General features: G+C 40.0%; 1 protein-coding gene across 1 annotated transcript; it reads right to left on the bottom strand.

Moving 5' to 3' along the window:
• Positions 1-506: 506 nt before the first annotated feature.
• Positions 507-23,332, bottom strand: fam189a2 (family with sequence similarity 189 member A2). Its single transcript, XM_073839341.1, has 11 exons — positions 22,476-23,332; positions 20,543-20,599; positions 18,640-18,750; positions 17,933-18,052; positions 16,217-16,324; positions 15,899-16,032; positions 14,439-14,565; positions 14,126-14,204; positions 5,617-5,769; positions 4,648-4,961; positions 507-1,167 (listed from the first exon to the last, which is right to left on the bottom strand). The coding sequence occupies exons 1-11, from the start codon at positions 22,773-22,775 to the stop codon at positions 865-867; spliced, it is 1,806 nt and encodes a 601-aa protein (XP_073695442.1). The 5' UTR covers positions 22,776-23,332; the 3' UTR covers positions 507-864.
• Positions 23,333-23,829: the final 497 nt, after the last annotated feature.

Genomic DNA, 23,829 nt, shown 5'->3' with positions numbered 1-23,829 from the left:
TTTCTGCTCAAGAAACATTATTATCAATGTTGAAAACAGCAGTGCTTCATTTTTTTGTGAAACCAATTTTTACGAAATGTAGGGAAAAATATTAGTCTTTACTGTCACTTTAAATGATCAATTTAATGCAGTCTTACTGAATAAAAATATTAATGTCTTAAAAATAAAAAAGGAGCCCAAATATTTAGGGTTTAATTAAAGGATTTGTGCAAAACTTTATCCTTCACTGTCTAAATGTCACTATTCACTTAATGAAAATCTCAGATAACAGGAAGATGCTTTAAAGATCCTATTTAATCTTGGAGAAATATGGATGGTAGATTTCACCCATATAATGCAGATAAGCCTCCTCAAATTCAGTAATAATGCACAATAAATCTCTGAAGGACATCTTGGTAGAAATAATAAATTTGCTTAGAATGGACGAAAATAAAATCAAAAGTTACAAATCCATCCTCTACACAACATGCTGATTTAATCAGCAATGAGTAATTCCTCACATCGACTGCAATACATATGCATGTTTTATTAAAATAATGATTATTAATAGTGTATTTTTAATATATTCAATGTTTAAATAAGGAACATGAAAATTTGGTAAATCAACATTGTTTTTTTTTTCCAGTGTCTTATCATAATGCATAATTTGAAATAAAACAAGCGATTTTCAATTGAAAAAGTTCAAAATGAATAATATTCAGTATACACACTGACAACAAAAACATATGTTTTAATTAAAAATGAAGTGAAATAATCTGTACTCTATACAAAGCTTAGCTTCCTTCATGTTGTGATGTTCACTTTACCCTCACCGACTGGAAAACAGTCTATTTCCTCAGTTCCACAGTTTGTTTGAGACGTCACTCAGAGGACAGTTTCTCGGAAGACTCCTATAAGGCTGTGTGGACGTTCCTGTTCCAGGCGGCGGGATCCTGCCCGAGAGCCCATCCTGGAATTAGTTCGAGAATGGGTGCCTGTCCTGCGCTCCGGCCCGGTCTGCAGCTGTGCCCATGTGAAGGAGCTGAGATCGCCACAGCTGCGCAGGTGAAGGATGCCTGGCCGTTTGCGCAGTGGCAGTGTGTTGGAGGTGGCCCCTGTCTGCGTCTGCGTCTGCGCCTGTCTGCGGAGGGTGGACTGCACTGGTGCAACCTCTGAAACTGTGATGGCCTGCAAACATTAATAAAAATGATCTGTCAGGAAATTATAGGAACAAAAACGGCCAAACACGATATTAAGTAACCCTACAGATTAGGGGTGTCATGATTCCTCAATTCAATTAGAGTACTCGATTGAAAAAAAATTCTAGACTGCGCTTTGCCTGTGTTGAATAAGCATCAAAATACTGGAAGTGGTGCATTTCACGGCGAGAATCTATGAAATGCATTATTAGACCATTTTCCAAAGCTGCATGATATATTAAACCCATTTAAAAATCATAATAAAGCATAATGCTATTGTGAATTTAAAAACGCTATGAATCAATTAAATCAATATATGCGATGCAGGTTTAATATATGTGCTTTAATTATTTAAATGCATGCATGTAAAAGCTGCTTCAACTTAACTGTTACAATTCACATGTGTGGAGCATCCCAAACTCCATCTCTGCATATTGCTGTGATGGGTTTATTATTGCGTTCATCTAGAAACGAGAATTAAATTGTAGCAAATAAAGTTATAGCTTAATATTTTGACAGTTTAGTCTGCACATGCAAATGGCCGGTTTGGGAGCACCAGGAGAAATTGCCATGGCCACTAGAATTTATTTGAGTATATGTGGGACTATTAGCAAAAAAAAAACATGTGTTATACTCGCAGGGACAGTATGCTTGGAAATAATATTTCACATCTTCGAATGCATTTATTAGGCCTATCTGTAGTGCGCCAGCCACAGAATAATAGCAATAAGCTTTGTGCTTTTAGTACTTTAAATATAAAACAGCTTAGTTTTGTAGCAAAATATGAACAAATGTGTCTTGCAATAATGTACAGATCACTGTATTCAGGGGAATGAATCGTCTTTTCAATTACAATGAGACATTGTTTCATTAAATTACACTTTTTTCTTTGTGAAAATTCCAGCACCACTACATCCAATCTTTCAAATTCAAATGAATTCAAATGAATTTGCCACAGTTTAACTCCACTCGAAGTGTAGCAACATCTAGAAGCAATATGAATGCTCCTGAGCTAAATTTCGAGTGTCCCAGAAAAGGGTATGAATACTTGTGCAACAGGATCTTTTCAGTTTTTTATTTTTAATAAATTTGCACAAATGTTAAAAACCTATTTTTTGCTTTGCCATTATGGAGTAGGGAGTGTAGATTGATGTGGGGAAAAAAGTAATTTAAAGTAGTTTAACATAAGGCAGCAACATAACAAAATGTGAAAAAAATGAAGGGGTATGAATAATTTCGCAAAGCACTGTATTTAATAAAATGTCTAAATGTATTCAGAAAGATGACTGATTCACATGCCACTTAAACTGAATGAATGAATGAATGATGCATTTATATAGCGCTTTCATTGTGTATTGCCGTACACCCAAACTGAAAACGCTTCGACCTTACTCTCGGAAAACGCTTCGACTTTACTCTCGGAAAACGCTTCGACTTTACTCTCGGAAAACGCTTCGACTTTACTCTCGGAAAACGCTTCGACTTTACTCTCGGAAAACGCTTCGACTTTACTCTCGGAAAACGCTTCGACTTTACTCTCGAAACGCTTCGACTTTACTCTCGGAAAACGCTTCGACTTTACTCTCGGAAAACGCTTCGACTTTACTCTCGGAAAACGCTTCGACTTTACTCTCGGAAAACGCTTCGACTTTACTCTCGGAAAACGCTTCGACTTTACTCTCGAAACGCTTCGACTTTACTCTCGAAACGCTTCGACTTTACTCTCGAAACGCTTCGACTTTACTCTCGAAACGCTTCGACTTTACTCTCGAAACGCTTCGACTTTACTCTCGAAACGCTTCGACTTTACTCTCGAAACGCTTCGACTTTACTCTCGAAACGCTTCGACTTTACTCTCGAAACGCTTCGACTTTACTCTCGAAACGCTTCGACTTTGCTCTCGAAACGCTTCGACTTTGCTCTCGAAACGCTTCGACTTTGCTCTCGGAAAACGCTTCGACTTTGCTCTCGGAAAACGCTTCGACTTTGCTCTCGGAAAACGCTTCGACTTTGCTCTCGGAAAACGCTTCGACTTTGCTCTCGGAAAACGCTTCGACTTTGCTCTCGGAAAACGCTTCGACTTTGCTCTCGGAAAACGCTTCGACTTTGCTCTCGGAAAACGCTTCGACTTTGCTCTCGGAAAACGCTTCGACTTTGCTCTCGGAAAACGCTTCGACTTTGCTCTCGGAAAACGCTTCGACTTTGCTCTCGGAAAACGCTTCGACTTTGCTCTCGGAAAACGCTTCGACTTTGCTCTCGGAAAACGCTTCGACTTTGCTCTCGGAAAACGCTTCGACTTTGCTCTCGAAACGCTTCGACTTTGCTCTCGAAACGCTTCGACTTTGCTCTCGAAACGCTTCGACTTTGCTCTCGAAACGCTTCGACTTTGCTCTCGAAACGCTTCGACTTTGCTCTCGAAACGCTTCGACTTTGCTCTCGAAACGCTTCGACTTTGCTCTCGAAACGCTTCGACTTTGCTCTCGAAACGCTTCGACTTTGCTCTCGAAACGCTTCGACTTTGCTCTCGAAACGCTTCGACTTTGCTCTCGAAACGCTTCGACTTTGCTCTCGAAACGCTTCGACTTTGCTCTCGAAACGCTTCGACTTTGCTCTCGAAACGCTTCGACTTTGCTCTCGAAACGCTTCGACTTTGCTCTCGAAACGCTTCGACTTTGCTCTCGAAACGCTTCGACTTTGCTCTCGAAACGCTTCGACTTTGCTCTCGAAACGCTTCGACTTTGCTCTCGAAACGCTTCGACTTTGCTCTCGAAACGCTTCGACTTTGCTCTCGAAACGCTTCGACTTTGCTCTCAGAAAACACTTCGACTTTACTCTCACATTTTAATTTTGTTTTTTTTTTTTGTTTTTTTTACGTGGCACTAAAACACTGTCATAAGAATTAGATCACGCCGTAAAGTGTAAAAACAATTGTCAGGCTGTTGGCACCCACTGCCATCATTTGTTATTATGCGTAATGGACATTGGCTTTATTGTTTGTAATACATTATGTATTTTAACAGATTTTCTCAATAAAACCATATGATTACTTGCTTTTGATACTTTATTTGAACTAATTATTATTGCCTCATTTTATTTTAAGTAATTTTAAAGAAAATATTAATTATAATTATCTGTTTACTTGATTAATCATCAGAATAATCAGATGATTACTCGATTACCAAAATAATCGTTAGTGACAACCCTGCTACAGATAGTAACCACAGTTATACAGTTATAAAGTGTTTTAAGCTAAAGCTAAAAGACTTACTTATTTTCATATAAATTTCAGCAACTGCACCAAATTGCATATTTTTGCCCAGTTTGGGCCTACTCTTCTTGAGTATGAGGTCCATATTGTCTTATATTATACTATATGAGCCATAAAAGCCTTATGTATCTAATATGATAGATTTCATTATACTGAACAAGCTCTCAGTAACTCTGTGTGTTTTCATCCCATGTGTCTTGCCTGGTCAATGAGGCTGGCGCAGCGAACGGCCTCCTCCATATGTTCTTCATCGGAGCGCAGCACAGTTTTGATGCTGTTGAGCAGCTCCTGTACCTCAGGGGTCAAGCTGCAGGAGGAGTGCTCCAGAAAACGGGCCACCAACAGTTTTGTGTCTCTGTAGCTCTGGTAGTCCACTAAGGAGTTAGGACGTGGCTTCCGTTTGCCACGGCCCGGGCGTAGCGTAACCGTCCCATGCTCTGTTACCATCACTGAGCCTGGAGCAGGAGCCGATCCAGGACCTAATTCTGTCTGTGTAGCTGCTTCGCAACTCATTACTGAAAGAAACAGAGAAACCAATATAGCAATGAGACACAGCTCTGTATGTTTTTAACATATGTTTGTAAAATTATGTACACTCACTACAGATAAAAAAAAAACACACACACACACACAATTTGGAGAAAAATATCTAATAGCAAATTTTGGTAACACAACACTTTATTGTATAATTTGTTAACATTTATGAGCGCTTTCTGCTGAGCCCCATTAGTAACACAGAGACAGAGAGTCCTATATTTAAAATGGGCTTCATCACTGCCAGCTATAGTGTCTCTAGATTTACTATATGTATCTGACCCAGTCCTCTGATCTGGACACACCAAGTAAAAAGAAACCTCCATCTGTCATCACAGGGAATAATTAGCCAGAGTTCATAAACTAATTATATAGAATTGTGTCAGTGTATGCGCTTTGACCATATATAGAAACCTCCTTAATTTCATGTACATTTAGGCTTGAAATGAGACAAATCTGCTATTAAAACATATAGAGCATACAGTAGCGGCACATACATCCTCTGAAAACAAGGCAAATTTAATTGAATTTGTTGTCTGTGACACTCAATATATATTTAGTGGTCATTATACAAAAACATCTGACTGTAGACTGCCATAATTGACACATCAGACCATTCGAGAATTCCTCCCCTACCTTTGGCGGTCAGGTCTAGCAGGACAGGGTCGCTGTTGGACCTGCGGAGACGAGGTCTGTGAGGTTTTCTGCTGGAGGAGACTGAACTGGACTGAGGCTGTCTGGACTGTGTTGGGGGTGTGGGGCTCAATATGGCCGTCTGACGGCATCTGTCTGGATAAAACATGCAAAAACATGTTAGACTTTAAGCGCTTTTCACACTTAAATACGTCATCCCTGGGTCATGCTAAATCCAGGGTAAATGGAATTTTGGGGTGTCTTGTTTTACATTTCACACTACATTTGCCCCTGCTGGTGACTGTACTATCATTTTTTTTTTCCTGAACTTGATTTGGACTTTCCTGGACTTAAGGTAAAAATTCTTCTTCAATCTATTTCATGTGTTTTCTATCAACATTTAAAATTTTTCCTCTCCAACACTGTTTATACAATGTGCTTTGTTTCCATGATTGTCAAAGCATGTGAAAATGAGGCATGCAATTGGATGCCTGTTGCTAATCATTGCATAACATTCTGACATTGTATCTCCAGAGCAGGGTTTTATAAACCCAGGCAAAAAGGGGTTTAGAACGACAGTAATCCAGGGTGAAGTGCAATGTGAAAAACCCTTTTTTGTACTGAATATTTTCTTGTTTTTCTTGTCTATTCATGTCTGTCCTATGTCACCAAGTGCTAGGTCAAATCCATAGCCAAAACAAACCTAGTCTACATGGTTAACAAGAGGCAGCAACATCTATGAAATGTGCTGTATATATAAAGAGACGTTTCATCATGTTCCTTTAATGAACAACATATATTTGGTGTCTATATGCACTACCATTTGGAGTCGGTGTGAAGTAATGTTTTTAAAACAAGCCTCTTATGCTCACCAAGTCTGCATTCTTTTATGAAAAGTGCAACAGCAATGTTGTGAAATGTTATTACAATTTAAAATGACTGTTTTCTATTGTAATATACTTAGGGTTTTAAGCATGTAGTGCTGAAACCCTATTGTAATTGTTAGAATGGTCATGGATCAGCAATACCCACGTAAAAATGATTAAGCAGACCAAACCTTAAGTCGTAAAGACTTGAAACTGGGAGGAATGGTAGTACTCATATCGCCGGTCAACATCACCAAAGCTCGCCCCAATCAGCCTGACGGGGGCACTACAGTGATCAGAAGTACGAAATTACTCATAACTCCTAACTTGTTCATTGCAGGCTCAAGTGTTTTATGTCATTAGAATCCTTGGCTCACGCTGGACTAAATGCATGCCTCACATTCAATCGTGAGCCGATCGTGACCTACTTTTACAAACTAGTCCTAGGTGTTTCACCTGATCGGAACCAAACTAGTGCAGAAATTGATATTCATTCTCTGCAAAGGGACAAAATGTTTGGAAAGGGGCAGGGCTGAATGAGATATCTTCACCAAACTCAAAACAATTGTGTAAGAGCTCAATCTGAGGTCACAGGACACAAATCATGGAGCTTGGCCACTTGGTGGCACTATAAGAGGGGGAAAAAAAAACTAAAAATAGCTATACACAGTAGGGGGCGATACTGCCTTTTTCAAGGGCATAACCGATTGTACATTGTGTGGTTTTTCACACATATACGCGATATTCATATCATATGATAGAACTTCTCATTCTGGACAACTTTGCCTCTAGAACCACTGCTGTCAATCCAATTGCTTGTTAAATGATCGAGAAGATGTAAAAAACAAACTACTTTTGCAAACTAGTCCTAGGTTCTCTTTCAAACAATCGCTCGGTATCTCACTATGGGAAACGCCCCCAGGCGTGATAGACTATGGAAGCACCAATTACACCACGTCTGTCCGGAGGATAGACCAATCACAGCTCATACAAGGAGCCCACCCCTCTCCCTATATATACAGCTGTGATCCCCAAAAACGGCATTCTTGTTCTCTTCCCCGTGAGGACTTTCCATCAGCACCTAGGCTGCGCTGCTTCAGTTCCTAAACGTGCCGTCAAGGTCGACGTTGCCGAACGCAGTGTAGTCAAATAAATCTGTTACGGATTCTCTGCTCGTTACTGAGTTTTTATTTGCCTGGTTAGAAAATCTGTTGCGGATTTTCGGCTCGTCACTGAGCTCTTTGCATTACTGTTATTAGTGGTGTTTCCTATCCTAGCTAACGCGTTAAGGCGAGCTGAGTTTAGGAGATTTTGACTCACCATGTCGGTGTCCAAAGTCGCTGCGGAGAAGGGAAAGGAGGCCCCTTCGCGCTCATGTCCGGCAGCATGTGGATTTATGATCTCGGGCAGGGATCCGCATCCGATGTGTATCGCATGCATGGGCGTAAAGCATGCTCAGGCTGCGCTGGCGGATGCGGAAAGTTGCCCGCACTGTCGGGTAATGCCGGCCAGGATTCTAGAGAGAAGGCTTCGAGTGGCGGCATCTTCCAAAGACGATCCGGTTCTCTCCGCTGTCCCTCATTCCGTTAAGGGGACCCAACCTTCTCCCCCGCGTGATCTTTCTTCGTGGGGAGATATAATGGATTCGGAGTCTCCGGAGTTTGCACCGCTTTTCGACCAGCAGCTGCTGGCGGGCGGCGATGAGGTTGAGGGAGATGAAGAGGAGGATGAGGAGATGCTAGCTCGCCTCCTCCGAGACGAGCCGGATGATGAGGAAGATGATGCTATCCTGTCGGCAGCCCAAACATCCAGGCCAGTGAGTGTGCAAAGTGGCGATATGGCATCGACGGTGGGGGATTGCGACTTAGTTGAGGTCTGTAAGCGTGCAGCAGCTAAGCTTGACATCCCTTGGCCCGTAACTCCTGGGGATCCGGGAGTTAAACGTGATATCTATGACGGGAAAAGGCTCCCGTCCCGCCTTCCCACGGCAAAACAACTGCTCCCCGCTTTGCCGGCGTGCATAGCAGAGATGAAGCGCTCATGGGATAAACCTTTTTCTCATCGCGTGCCCGTCAAGGGCTATTCGTCTCTTGATGTGAGTGAAATGGAGGGGCTTGGGCTCTCTAACCCTCCCACGGTCGAGCAGTCAGTGGCCCACCACCTGCATCCGAACAGGCGGACCACTCTCTCATCGGCCAGCCCCTCCCTCCCTGGGAAAATGGAACGCTTTACCGCTTCCATGTACCAGAAGATTTATAAGTCATCGGCGTTAGCGGTGAGGGCATTGAATGTCACGTCCTTGTTGATGGCTTACCAAGCTGAATTATTGGAGGAGCTGGGCACGCAGCTCGATGCCGGCAATCCAAACCCGGCGGTCTGGGAGGAGATCTGCAACATTACAGATCTCAATCTGCGCACCTCACGTGGTGCGGTGCAAAGCAGCGGCCGTTCCATGGCTCTCGCTGTCGCGGGCGAGAGGTCGCTGTGGTTAAATCTGTCGAGTATTGGTGACAGGGAGAAACTGGATTTTCTTGACGCTCCTGTAGACTCGACTGGGCTGTTCGGCCCGGCCGTCGCGGCGATGAGACAGAGGTGCGACCTCCAGAAGAAGGAGGGTGAGGCGTTCGACATCTGTCTGCCTCGTAAAAGAGCTTTCCGTCCTCCCGTTCCCCCTCGGCCTGTTCCTCCGACACAGAACAGGAGGTTTTTGAATGCGTCCAGAACTGCAAAACCCCAGAGCACAGAGCAGCCAGCCCGCCCCCCTGCTGTTCCGAATGCTAAACCGTGGGGAAAGCAGTCATTCGCGGCAGCGGCCGCAAAGTCCAGGTCCGTTAACCCTTCCAGCAAAAAGAAGAGGGACACCTAGGACACAGGCTCCGCAGGGGAGGGACGGGCAGCACCTAGGGTTTTCTGCGATGTCCTCTCCCGAGTCCACCACGTCTGTTCTCCCACCCGCGAAGAAGCGGAGGATGTGGATTTTGGACGGAGAAACGGTTCTAAGTTGTGTTCAGGCCAGTTCAGTTTCCCCTCAACACACAAAGTTCCGCGGATTGCTGACAGCAATTCCACATGTTCAAGGGCTGAGAACGCAACCATCAAACAAATGTGGTGTGCGGAGTTCAAGCACAAGTTCACAAGTGTATTGTCACAAAGCACTTCAGCCCCTGGGTTCACAGTCAATAAAAACACCCCTGTCGCATCCAGGCTCAATGCCGAGGGCGCAGGGAGACAAAAACATGATAATATCAAAGAACCAAGAGATAATTCGGTCTCTGAGCCACACAGATCCTGGCCGTTTTTCTCTCTGTCCACTAGATGGCGCCAGCGCTCCATCTATGGAATCGGTTCATCCGAACCCTCTGGCTCTTCATCAGGAGGCATGGAGAGAGTGTTCTCCGCACCCGTGGGTCCTTACGACTGTAACCAGGGGTTACAGGCTTCAGTTCGCTGTAAAACCCCCTCCTTTCAACGGGGTTATAGCGTCTGCAGCAAACGGGGATTCAGCTCGGGTGTTAGAAGCGGAAATATCCTCCCTTCTAGAGAAAAGAGCTATAAGACGAGTTCCAGTGGGGGAAACTCAGAGGGGTTATTACTCCCGTTATTTTCTAATTCCAAAGAAAGACGGGGGACTGCGCCCGATACTGGATCTACGTGCTCTAAACAAGCACTTAAGGGAGTACAAATTCAGGATGCTCACAGTCGTGGCTCTCACTCGTTCAATCCGCCGGGGAGATTGGTTTGCCACGGTCGATCTCAAGGATGCGTACTTTCATATAAGCATCTATCCGGCGCACAGGAAATATCTCAGGTTTTCCTTTCAGAACGAAGTGTACGAATTTGTTACTCTCCCGTTCGGGCTCAGCCTCGCTCCACGGGTGTTCAGCAGATGCATAGAAGCAGCATTATCTCCTCTGAGACACAGGGGTCTCAGAATATCTGCTTATTTGGACGATTATCTGATCTGCGCTCATTCGAGGGAGCGCGCGGAGCGAGACATAGAGATGCTCACGTCTCATCTCACGAATCTGGGGTTCAGGATCAACTTTGCCAAAAGCCAGCTGATCCCGTCCCAGGAGATAGAGTATCTAGGCTTGCGAATAGACTCGGTGGAATATCGCGCTATGCTCTCGAAAAGGAGGATAATGGCGTTTTATCAGTGCCTAGCCCAGTTTCGCGTGGGAAACCTGGTCTCGTACAGGACCTGTCTCCGCCTTATGGGCATGATGGCTTCGTCTCTGTCTGTGGTTCCGCTGGGCTTGCTGAAAATGAGGAGCTTCCAGCATTGGGTTGCAGCGAAGCGTCTGTGCCCACGCCGGCACCTCGCACGCAGAGTGAAAATTACCACGGAGTGCGTGATGGCACTTCATCAGTGGAGAAACCCCTGTGTATTCCGGACAGGAATCTTGATGGGGAGCGTGTCTCTGAGAAAAGTAGTGACTACGGACGCATCCCTAATGGGATGGGGAGCTGTTTTTCAGGGCAGATCGGTAAACGGTCGTTGGACGCCTCAATTTCGCAGACTTCACATAAACATGCTGGAGTTAATGGCAGTCTTTCTAGCACTAAAACATTTTCGTCCATTCTTGGAGGGTTTTCATGTTCTAGTCAGGACAGACAACACAACAGTGGTGGCATATATCAATCGCCAAGGGGGAACGCGTTCGTTGCAACTGCACAATCTAGCGCGCAAGCTGATTGTCTGGAGCGCAGCGCATTTCAGTTCGCTGCGCGCAACGCACGTCCCGGGAGTCCTGAATGTGGGAGCGGACCTCCTGTCGAGGGGCAACCTGTTATATGGAGAATGGGTACTCCACTCGCAGGTGGTGAATCAGATCTGGGAAATATACGGCAGGGCTGCCGTAGATCTATTCGCCTCGCGAGCAAACGCAAAATGTCCGCTGTATTTCTCTCTCAGAGACGAAAGTGCACCCTTGGGTGTGGATGCGCTGGCACACCCGTGGCCGAACGTGTTGCTATACGCGTTCCCACCACTGAGTCTAATTTCTCCCACCCTAGACAGAATAAGAGAAAACGGATTATCTCTCCTTCTGATAGCCCCTCATTGGCCAGGGAGGCTGTGGCTGGCAGAGATTGTCCAACTCCTTTGGGGAGAGCCCTGGCAACTCCCGTTGCGTCGGGACCTGCTGTCCCAAGCGGAGGGGCAAATTTTTCACCCCCATCCGGAACGGATGAATCTTTGGGTCTGGCCCGTGAAGGGTTGAATCTAAACGCACTCGGACTTCCCCAGGAGGTCATAAATACTATACAGAGTGCTAGAGCTCCATCAACGCGCTCGCTGTATGATTTGAAATGGCGGGTCTTTGATGACTGGTGCACTCGTAAAGGAGTTATTCCTTTTCAGTGTGCGGTGAGTGAGGTTCTCTGTTTTTTGCAAAGCTTACTGAACAATGGGAGAGCGTTCTCTACCATTAAGGTTTACCTGGCTGCAATTTCAGCCTGTCATGTGGGCTTCGAAGGAGTTTCAGTGGGCCGGCACCCTCTTATAGGCCGTTTTATGAAGGGGGTGAGGCGTTTGAGACCAGTGTCGAAGCGACTGGTCCCATCATGGGATTTGTCTATGGTCTTGAATGCTTTGACTCAGACCCCGTTTGAGCCTCTGGAGAGTGTTCATATTAAGTTCCTATCATTGAAAACGGTCTTACTACTTGCTTTAGCCTCAGCTAAGCGAGTGGGGGAGTTACATGCCTTGTCGGTTCATCAAACATGTCTAAAATTTAGTCCGGATGACAGCAAAGTTACACTGCTGCCAAACCCAGCTTTTGTTCCCAAAGTCAGTGATTCAGCTTATAACTGCTCTGCTTTGGAGTTACGTGCTTTCTACCCTCCTCCATTTTCTTCAGAGGAGGAGAGGAAATTGCACACTTTGTGTCCTGTACGAGCGTTACGCTTTTATGTAAACAGGACACAGTCGTTCAGGAAAAATGATCAATTATTGGTTTCATGGGCCACTCATTGTAAGGGTAAGCCGATCTCCTCGCAGCGCCTCTCCCATTGGATGGTCGAGGCGATCGAACTAGCCTATACATCTATGGGTCTTCAGGCCCCAGAGGGCCTTCATGCACATTCCACACGAGGTATTTCTACCTCATGGGCCCTGTTCAAGGGGATTTCAGTGGGAGATATTTGTGCGGCGGCTAGTTGGGCTTCACCCCATACATTTATCAGATTTTACCGTCTTGATGTCACTGCGCCTTCATTGGCTCATGCAGTTCTTAGAGTTGGCTCTTTGGAGGACTAAAGTCTTGTCTTCCCTTTTCGAGTCTGTTCAGGCGGCTTCGGAAAGCATGCGTTACGGGAGTTGGCTATATCATTCCCATAGTGAGATACCGAGCGATTGTTTGAAAGAGAACATTAGGTTACTTGCGTAACCCCGGTTCTCTGAGAACAGAGCGAGGTATCTCACCAGGCTTCCCTTCTCGCATAACACGGGGGAAGAGCGTGCTTAGAATGCCGTTTTTGGGGATCACAGCTGTATATATAGGGAGAGGGGTGGGCTCCTTGTATGAGCTGTGATTGGTCTATCCTCCGGACAGACGTGGTGTAATTGGTGCTTCCATAGTCTATCACGCCTGGGGGCGTTTCCCATAGTGAGATACCTCGCTCTGTTCTCAGAGAACCGGGGTTACGCAAGTAACCTAATGTTTTTCAATATGGGAAAAAGCTCTGCAGTACAATTCTCTGGATTCTCTAGGTCAATAATAATAATAAAAAAAAGTTGCAATTTCTTATTATTATCAGTGTTGAAAACAGTTGCTTGATATTTTTATGGAAACCATAATACATTTTTTTCAGTATTCCAAAGAACAGCATTAATTTAAAATAGAAATATTTTATAATATTATAAACATTTTTAACACCTCCTTTGGTCCATTATGCATCTTTGCTGAATAAAATATAAATTTTTATTTAAAAAAAAGTATATTACTGACCCCTTCTGAATGTTTGTTTACACATTAGTACGATCTAAACCTGGAAAAGACCAAGTTTTCACATTTTAACAAATCTAAAATGGAAAAAAAAGTTGCATGAACATCAGGTTTGACACATGCAGTTCAAGTTCAGCAAGGCATAATTTTTCAATTCAACATTTCATAATGCAAAACTAGCATTATGCCAATAGCTGCCATGTATATATTATTATTGTGACTTGTGAAGGATCATTAAAAACATGCGGGGCTGTGCTATCTTTGAAAGTGTTGAAGGATACAGACAGCTATAAAAAGAAAAATAAATCCCTCACTGAGGAATACTGGAGATACAACTGACGCCACTAAAATAAATTTCTTTTAATACACAGATGACATCATTTTGGACGGGTACTGCGAAATCCTGTAAGCATCTTGATTAAATATAGAGTACCAGAGGCACTAAATTCATATAAGCCATGTCAATGACACATTTCATGTAGGCCTAAGTGGCAGCTCCATTTTCTAATTTATTCATTTTCTGTTTGTTGATTATAACACTATTACATGTAAACTGCAACATTATAAAAGGTGAAGCGTATTTTGTTCTATGTCACTATACTTCCTGTAACTGTACTTAATTTTCAGAGTTAAATGTCAATGTTCATCAATACTGCTCCTCTCCACAGGCCTATATGTAAGAATACAAGTGGTTCATACCATCACCGGGCATCTCTGTCTCTGCATTCTCTGTCAGGACCTCGGTCAGATCAGTCATTTGCACCTCAGTATTCTGGGCCTGATATAAATACAGAGGGTCAGTGAGCGGACAAGGGCTCTATTTGATTGAGTTGTTGCCAATGTGAGCCTGGTAGACCAGAACACAGTGCCATGTTTTCTGATATAAAGTCTAAACAGTTGAAATGGTATCAAAAATAAATACTGTAAATGCTGTAAATGCTAAGTGCCTTTTGACTTCACAGAGATGATTATGTGAGAGCAGATGGTATATGTTAACTGTAAAAATCAGTACCTGTTCTGCTGGCTGTGATGCAACAGCTTCATAGGGGGGAGGAGGGTCTAGAGGACAAAAGACTTCTACTCCTTTTATCCTTGCACCATATATATGGGGAAGAGGAATCATACCATCACCAAACATTCTGCCAAAACACACACACATTTACATTGTAAACAACCCATGAGAAGATATAACAACAATAAACATCTGCTTCTAGATGAATCATTAGTGCTTGATCGGAACATCCAATGAAATGGGAGCATATCATGCTTTCCCACACACAAACTTTAATCCTGTTTTACGTTGCCAAAACATTTTGGTTGCCTGCCAAACACTGAGCCACCCACCCACAAATCTGACAAATCCTGCTGTATTTTTGGTTAAGAGTTCAAGGTCAAAGTGCAGGTTCATGTGTGTGCATGTAAAACATTAGTTAAAGGAGTAGTTCACTTTCAGAAAATGTCCTCACCCCCTTGTTATCCAAGATGTTCATGTCTTTCTGTCTTCAGGTGTAAAGAAATTATGTTTTTTGAGTAAAACATTTCAGGATTTCTCTCCATATAATGGACTTCTATGGTGCCCCCGAGTTTGAACTTCAAAAATGCAGCTTCAAAGGGCTCTAAATGATCACAGCCGAGGAAAAAAGGGTCTTATCTAGCAAAACGATGGGTTATTTTTATTAAAAAATACAATTTGTATAATTTTTTACCTCAAATGCTCGTCTTGTGTTGCTCGGCAAGGCAAGCATTTGAGATTAAAAAGTATACAAGTTGTACACGTTTTTAGAAAATAACATCGTTTCGCTATAGATAAGACCCTTCTTCCTCGGCTGGGATCGTTTGACCCCTTTGAAGATATATTTAAACTGCATTTTGGAAGTTCAAATTCAGGGGCACCATAGAAGTCCATTATATGGAGAAAAATCCTCAAAAAACACCATTTCTTTACGACTGAAGAAAGAAAGACATGAACATCTTGGATGACAAAGGGGTGATTTTAGTTTTGAAAGTGAACTACTCCTTTAAGCAAGCTATAGATCATGAAATGGTGGACAGATTTTAATCACACTGTAAAAAGTGAAAATATTTAGACGTTACCCTAATAGATATGCTTACTTAAGTGAAGAGAAAAAGATTTATATTTCAAATGATAAAGGCTGTTCTTTTGAACTTTCTATTTAAAAATTCTGAAAAAACTGCATCATGGTGCATGACATATATATTTTATATGGAATCATAATTATATCAAACATTTGATTTTTAATGTTTAAATTAAAGTATTGTAATTAATCAAATGAAAAGTATATATGAAATTATGTGTCTTTTAAAATAAACGCAATACAGTCAAAACCCATTCAGCTATAATAATTAAAATTACATCTTAGTTTTTACTTGAATATCCATTTCATTTAGATTTAGATAAACATTTTTTGTGTGCTGTGTAACTATGAGTAAAGGGGGCTTTGTGTGTGATACCTGCGAGCCAGGCGCGGAGTGTAAGAGTAGAAGGTGGAGAAGTATGAAGGAGGAGGCGCAGGAGCGACAAATTCGTCAGGGTCAGGAAGATGAGACTGCTCCTCTACTTCCTCTGGAACAGGCCTAGCCTCTTCCTGCCAAAGACGATCATAATCACACCAGTATTAGCACTTGACCAGGGCTGAAAGACATCAGACACCTCTGAGCTGCTCACAACATGTCTAAACAGTCTGATAATCTATGCCAAACACTGACCATGAATTGAATCATCAGAAGTTTTTTTTTTTTTTCCATATTTTCCATAATACGATTTCTCACCATGCAGGGCCGTCTGGTTGAGAAGATCTGGAGATATCTGAGTGCTGCAGCAACCAGACACACAGCTGTGGCCAAAGCATTCAGTGCACACAATGCAAAGAGCACTTTCTGAAAGAGAGAGAACTTCATAATATCCGAATCTATTGCTGGTAAATAAAACTTATTCAAGCATGAATACATTTCTCTCATTTCTTACATATTATACTTTATCCTGATTAATCAATCATGGCATTCTGCATCTATCTGCTATCTGTCTACTGTCTGTTTTTCTATCTATCATTCTGTCACCTCAGTGGCATCACGCCCATTCAAAATAGACACGCTGCCCCACAGATTTTTGAGCCGAAATGAATTTTGAATGTTGCTTCCAAAATACAAAAAAAGTTCTGCGATTACTGTAGTAGGGTAGTAAGTTTGGTTGAACTTGAAGAAACTGTGACAGAAATATGTGACCCTGGACCAAAAAACCAGTCATAAGGGTAAATTTTTTAAATTGAGATTTATACATTACATGAAAGCTAAATAATAAGCTTTCCACTGATGTATGGTTTGTTAGGATAGGACAACATTTGTTTGAGACACAACTATTTAAAAATCTGGAATCTGAGGGTGCAAAAAATCTAAATATCGAGAAAATCACCTTTAAAGTTGTCCAAATGACATTCTTAGCAATACATATTACTAATCAAACATTATTTTTTTATATATTTATGGTAGTAAATTTACAAAATATCTTAATGGAACATGATCTTTACTAAACATACTAATGATTTTTGGCATAAAAGGAAAATGGATAATTTTGACCCATACAATGTATTGTTGGCTATTGCTACAAATATACCCGTGCTACTTACAACTGGTTTTATGGTGCAATGATAGTACTCCTATTAATAATATTTATTATTATAACATTATTTGTTAAAGAATATTGATTATTATAGAATTTATTTAACAAAAAAAATATTTCTGAAATAAATAAAATAATGATAAATTAATTCTTTATAAAATGTATTAATTAGAAATGCTTTTTACTATTAAAAATTCAATTAAACTATTAAAATGGAATCCAGAAAATTAATGAAAACACAGATTTTAGTAAAAATAAAACTGATTTTGAAGAAAAAAATGAAAATGTGTTTTACAGGGACTTAAACATTTAATTTTTGTTAAACGTTTAATAAATTGCTGTTAATTTGTATACATTTCATTATTTCAATGAATTAGACATGCTTTTAGATTAATAAAAACATCAAAAGTCTCGAAAAAATTAAAACAGAAAAAAAAGGAATCCAGAAAAATTACAATGGAATTTAGAAAAAAATAAAACAGAATTTGGGGAAAAATATCAAACGGATTTCATAGGCTTCAAAGAAAATGAATAGTGGCCCAAAGGTGTTGTTTTTTTAGTGAATTTAGCTGTTTTTAACCTAAAATACACTTGGGTAGTCAGGGGAATTCAGTACAGAGCCATGAACATGACATGCAGGGCAAAAATGTATAGGCTATATCATAGCCATGATGAATTTGTTGCCACAAATTATTTACTCGATCCCTAGTTTTAGCAAATCATGGCCAAATTTGACTACTTTGCTGCTTTGCTTTGATTTAATTAAAATTAGTACCACATCTATGTATATTTCTGTCTATTAATTGTCTATCTATATCTGTCTATCAACCAAGTATTAGTGTTTTATTTATTATAAAATAAACACACACCTTGAGTAGGATTCTCATTGTGCCACATGCATGACCTGCGTAGATCTCAATCAACTTGTCCTCTTGGCACTGACTGCTTGGAGTCTCCGAACAACAGTGACAGAGATCACCCGGCTCACTCTGAAAGACAAAAACACATTATGTTTGTTTCATACTAATGTCTGATGACATGGTCTACTAATACTGCCTAGATTCAAAGTATTAGACTGAGGATGAAGTTTCCAGGCACCTTTCTACATTTCTCTTTTTGAGCGGCCTGGCACTACATCCGATAACAACTCAAAGATATGAGGTCACCAATATGGCAGGGACATTTCCATGACAAGTGGAAATGATAAAAGAGCAGTCTTCAAACACTAGAAATGACAGCACCCCAAAAACTACATCAAATGCAAGAAAAACTGGAACCTGCTTTGACAATTTCAGGGCTCTCTTTGACTTGGACAAGCTTCCTCTAAGCAGATGGTCTCTGCAGATGTGCTTTTTTCCAACATGTGTTACTAATACGTACTTCAAACAAGTACCGCATCAGCCTGTGTTATTGTTTTGTTAACTAGAAAAAATCTGTATGTATTAAAATGGTTTTCAGTTTGTGATTGTTTATATTTTGCATCTAGGTTCATGAATATAATCATCAATACATGAGTCATCTGACATGTTATTATTGATATTACTATTGTTATTGTCCAAGTGCACAGATTCCTCACCAGCTGGCAGTTAATGGTGCTGGAGACCAGCTGAGCCCCCTGACAGCAGAGGATGAAGCCTGCCAGGTTTAGCAGGATACAGACCACTGACAGCAATACAAACAGATTTACCTGTGTGAGGGAAATGAGATAAAAAGATGTAATGGTGCAGAGAAACATCAATATTAGTCAGTCATTTTATGTGTCAAACATATTATTAGCACTAAAATCTGGAATTAGAAATTTACACTACTGTTTAATGTTTGGGTTTGGTGAGATTTGTTAATGTTTTTGAAAGAAGTCTCTTATGTTCACCTATTTGATCAAATTTACAGTAAAAACAGTAATATTGTGACTTATTACTAGAATTTAAGAATAACTATTTTCTAGTTTAATATATTTTAAAATTTAAAGCTGAATCTTTTTTTCCTGTCTTCAGTGTCACATGATCTTTCAGAAATAATTCAAATTCAAATCATCTATATGCTGAATTCATGCTCAAGAAACATTTTCTTATTATCATTTAATATTACAATAATACAAAGTTTAAAAGATACAACAGCATATTAGTGCCAAGTCAAAAAAAAATTACGAGATTATTCTCAAATTATTACGACTTTAAAGTCAAAATATTGAAATTACGAGAATAAAGTTGAAATTACGAGAATGAAGTCGAAATGTTTTGAAAATAATGTTGAAATGCTTTGAGAATAAAGTCAAAATTTTGACAACAAAGTCGAAATTTTAAGAACAAAGTCAGAATGTTTCGAGAATAAAGTCCAAATTTACGAGAATAAAGTCGAAATTTTAAGAACAAAGTCAGAATGTTTCGAGAATAAAGTCGTAATTTTTGAAAAATAAAGTCAAAATGATTCGAGAATAAAGTCCAAATTTACGAGAATAAAGTCGAAATGCTTCAAGAATAATGTTGAAATTACAAGAATAAAGTCCAAATATTTTGAGAATAAAGTCGAAACATTTTGAGAAGAAAGTCGAAACATTTCAAGAATAAAGTCGAAAAGTTTCGAGAATAAAGTTGAAATTAGGAGTATAAAGTTGAAATTACAAGAATAAAGGCGTAACATTTCGTGAATAAAGTCTAAATGTTTCGTGAATAAAGTCTAAATGTTTCGACAATGAAGTTGAAATTATGAGAATAAAGTCGAAATTATAAGAATAAAGTCTAAATGTTTCGAGAATAAATTCAAAATGTTTAGAGAATAAAGTCGAAATTGCGAGCATTAAATCATAATAATAACATTTTGAGTATAACCTGCGTATGCAAATGGCCCGGAAAAAGTTTATTTGAATATTTATAGGATTATTAGCAGAAATCATAGCATGTGTTATACTTGCAGGGACAGTATGCTTGGAAATAATATTTCATGTTTTTGACTGCATTCATTAGGCCTATTTATAGTGCACCAGCCACCCAATAATAGCAATAAACTTTGTTTTTGGTACTTTTAACATAATTCTACTGTTACTGGTACCTTATTCGACTTTATGTATTTTGACTTTATTCTTGTAATATTTTTTCTCTTATTTTAATGCATCCTTGCTGAATAAAAAGTATTATTTTCTATCAAACAAATAAATAAATCTAACTGACCCCAAACTCTTGAACTGTAGTGTATATAAAGGGCAGCAGGCAGAAGCTGATGGTCGGCTTGAGACTTAATTAACAATGTCTTAACTGAATGTCTGGTGGACACAGATCCTATTTAAAAGGTCTTTTAAGGGCCCAACAACTGCCCATTTAACATAAGGAAGAAGATTACCCTACAAACATATGCTCAGGACAATACAAGACTGATTGGGTGTAGCAAACATCAAATAACCACTTTCAAGTAAAAACTACATTTATTTGCATATACTAGAAACATGAAGACTGCTGCCTCCTAGATTGGCAAAACAAACATACCAGCAGAAGCATTGGCCTCTTCCATGTGGTTAGTCCTATAATCCCAGAAAGGATGACCTGCAAAAAACAATAAGTCTGTTTAGCAAAGTGGCAAACACTTACAGACAGATTAACTGATAATGAACCCATTATTACCCATCAGATGCTGTACACTCTTAAAATGGCCTTCAGCACTTTTAAATCCTGTTTTAATGACTCATCTCACTCAGTGTGTTGTTGGCCCTAGCTGTCTGCAGCAGCCTCATTCACATACCATTGTCCATACTTGGCTCCCTTTCATTTCCTCTAACTCTGCCACTTCCTGTCAATTACACCAGCTGATGGCTTCTTGTGTTTTGCTTTTTTTTCAGACATAACAATCAAAAGCATTTTACTGCATTGTTAACTGTTAAACGTTTTGAGGTATCCTATAAAAAGTAATTACATTAATTGATTTTATTCAGAACAACAATATTCTATAATAAGAGTTTATCATGTTTACAAAATTATGCTTTCATCATTATAACACGTCTATTTCCATCGTTACATGTCACAATTATTTCAATTCTATGAGTTTTCAGAGTTTTATTTTCTTCATAATGGAATTCAAATTAAAAAAACAAAGAAACTAGGTCTTGTTAACTAGCAGTTGCTTGCATGCCAAAAGATGTTTTTGGTGAGTGGTATGCATAATATGGCAGCTTTACTTATAAACAGTATCTCACTACAGAGTGTTAAGCAGTAAAAGAGATTCACACTTAGTCATGACTTCACTGACCAGTTCACTCAGATCCTGCCAATGACCACTATTATTAACCACACGTACTGTAAATGTGGAAAATAATATTGTTAATTACACATTATTAAGATAACTTTGGCCTTTTAAAACTTAAGAATAATCTAGAGAATCTAGAGAAAAAAGCTCTGAACTCTTCACATATGTGACCCTGGACCACAAAACCAGTCTTAAGTCGCTGGGGTATGTTTGTAGCAATAGCCAAAAATACATGGTATGGGTCAAAATTATTGATTTTTCTTTTATGCCAAAAATCATTAGGAAATTAAGTAAAGATCATGTTGCATGAAGATTTTTTGTAAAATCCCTACTATGAATATATCAAAATGTAATTTTTGATTAGTAATATGCATTGTTAAGAACTTAATTTGGACAACTTTAAAGGTGATTTTCTCAGTATTTTGATTTTTTTGCACCCTCAGATTCCAGATTTTCAAATAGATGTATCTCGGCCAAATATTGTCCTATCCTAACAAACCATATATCAATAGAAAGCTTATTTATTGAGCTTTCATATGATGTATACATCTCAGTTTTGTAAAATTTAACCTTATGACTGGATTTGTGCTCCAGGGTCACATATGGTAACTGCCAATTTTGTTGCAATTAAATGAGAGTCATTCACTGAAATCTCATTACTGGATTGAATATTACACCTTACTGCAAACTGTAATAATGTTAATCCTAAATATGTGCTTAATGTGGTAACATCTAAATTAAATAGAAAGATATAAGTTAACTTCTTATTTAATTTGATTGACTCAAGCTAACTGCATTAATAGAGATCAGGCAGAAATATTTCCTTAAAGCAACAACTGCACACTGGTACTTTTTTAAAATGTAACTAATAACTTGTCTAATAATTTACAAATATTGACATAAATCTTTTATCTTAGAGTATTACATGTAAACAACAGTGTCTCAAGTGCTTTATACTCTGAAACAGGACCACGTTTCTGTTTCAGACTACACTGGAAACACATTAGAGCACTATAAAACTTCTCTATACCTGTTGGTTTGTAAATGATTGATGAAAAGCTGTAGACTAACACAGTGGCATAATAACAACAAGCATGCATTTTAATATGGCTAGCAGCATATGTTGCGTAAAATAAAAGCATTAGCACGTCTGATTATGGCCAGTAATATAATACTCACAGAAGATCCGGCCCAAAACGGACAGGAGTTTCTAATAGGGGGCGAGTTGCTAAGGGACAGAGCCCCGAAAGAGAGCGCCACCATGGAGCAGCCGAGAACCAGCTGCAGCAAGCCGAGGGAGAGCAGAGGGCGTGCGGGGAGCAGCGCCGGAATGAGCCGCGTCTGAGATCCAGACATACGGGACGGAAGAGCGGACACACGGCGGCTGCGACTTCTGTAAGATGCGTCTGCGAACTGATGGGCCAAAGTAGCCCCCGATAAACGACAACAAGATCCAGGCAGGACTACTGGCAGAGACATTGGAGACGGACGAGCAGCCAAACAACAACAATACACGTTAAACGAGCACGGTGGCGCTCACTCATTTTACTCTGAGTCTCTTAAGGCGACGGTTATTTTTCTAAACTGCCCGTTCCGCGTTACTTCCATGGTCCTGTCGAGGTAGTGGAGTATTGGTTTTAAAATAACCATGCTCTGTGACCTGCTGCTCAGATTTGGTTTCACATTTTTTGGGCAGAGCGAGCGGACAGGCGGGGGAGGGGTGCGTGGGAAGAGGCCACACACACCCGCGGGTCTCTCTCCGCTCCGCGAGTGCGAAGAAAGACGCTATCAAGACGGTGAAATTATAGTGTCATCTTTTGTGGTGAACTCGTAGCATGATGAAACATTAGTATTGCGTAATCTGTAATGCTTAAAGGACGACGTGATGCTTATAATTTCTTAAGAGTGAAAATCTGCCTATAAATCTTTATAAAAAATAAACTGAACACCAAAACACTGACATTACATCCTTTTTAATAAAAAAAAAAAAAATACAAATTTGTATGACACAGTGCCATGGGCCATTCTACAGAATTGGTGCAAACTACTGACCCACAACCAGAAACACATTTGAAAAGCATTTAAGTATTTCATTCTTAGATATTTACAAAGATTTTTGAAACCCACAATAATATTTATAATATCAGTAAGCTAAAGTGTATAAAATCACTTTAAATTTGGGAGGTGATGTCCTGAACATAACCCCTAAATGTCAACTTATAAAAATAAGATTGAAATAATTTTAGCATTTTATTCCATTGTTGTTTTTAAAATATATCTTTTTGATTTAGTAAAAAGGTAAAGTTCAAAAACATGTATTTTGTATTTTCTTTGTAATTTATGAAATGTGTCTTGCATTTTCATGGCACTACTGTGTATGTACAGTGTATGTTTTAGTCCATCTCTTACTAAAATTAAAGTTAAACCATGGTAATTTACCATGGTTTTGATACACTAACCATGGTATTTGACGTAAAACTGTTGTTATACAAATGGTAATCAATATGCCAAAAAAACATGATTACTACTCTTT

Source organism: Garra rufa, chromosome 5 (assembly GCF_049309525.1).
Source record: "Garra rufa chromosome 5, GarRuf1.0, whole genome shotgun sequence".
NCBI lineage: Eukaryota > Metazoa > Chordata > Actinopteri > Cypriniformes > Cyprinidae > Garra > Garra rufa.
Note: the sequence above shows the minus strand (reverse complement) of the source record. Positions and strands in the feature narration are given on the sequence as shown.

What these genes read in the sequence shown, in the direction of transcription:
- fam189a2 (XM_073839341.1), bottom strand. Translation starts at nt 22,775, where the DNA reads ATGTCTCTGCCAGTAGTCCTGCCTGGATCTTGTTGTCGTTTATCGGGG. An exon ending in GCACCATTAACTGCCAGCTG is followed by an intron (nt 18,053 to 18,639) that starts GTGAGGAATCTG and finishes TTTGTCTTTCAG; the next exon opens with AGTGAGCCGGGTGATCTCTG. An exon ending in GACAGAGATGCCCGGTGATG is followed by an intron (nt 5,770 to 14,125) that starts GTATGAACCACT and finishes TGTTTTATCCAG; the next exon opens with ACAGATGCCGTCAGACGGCC.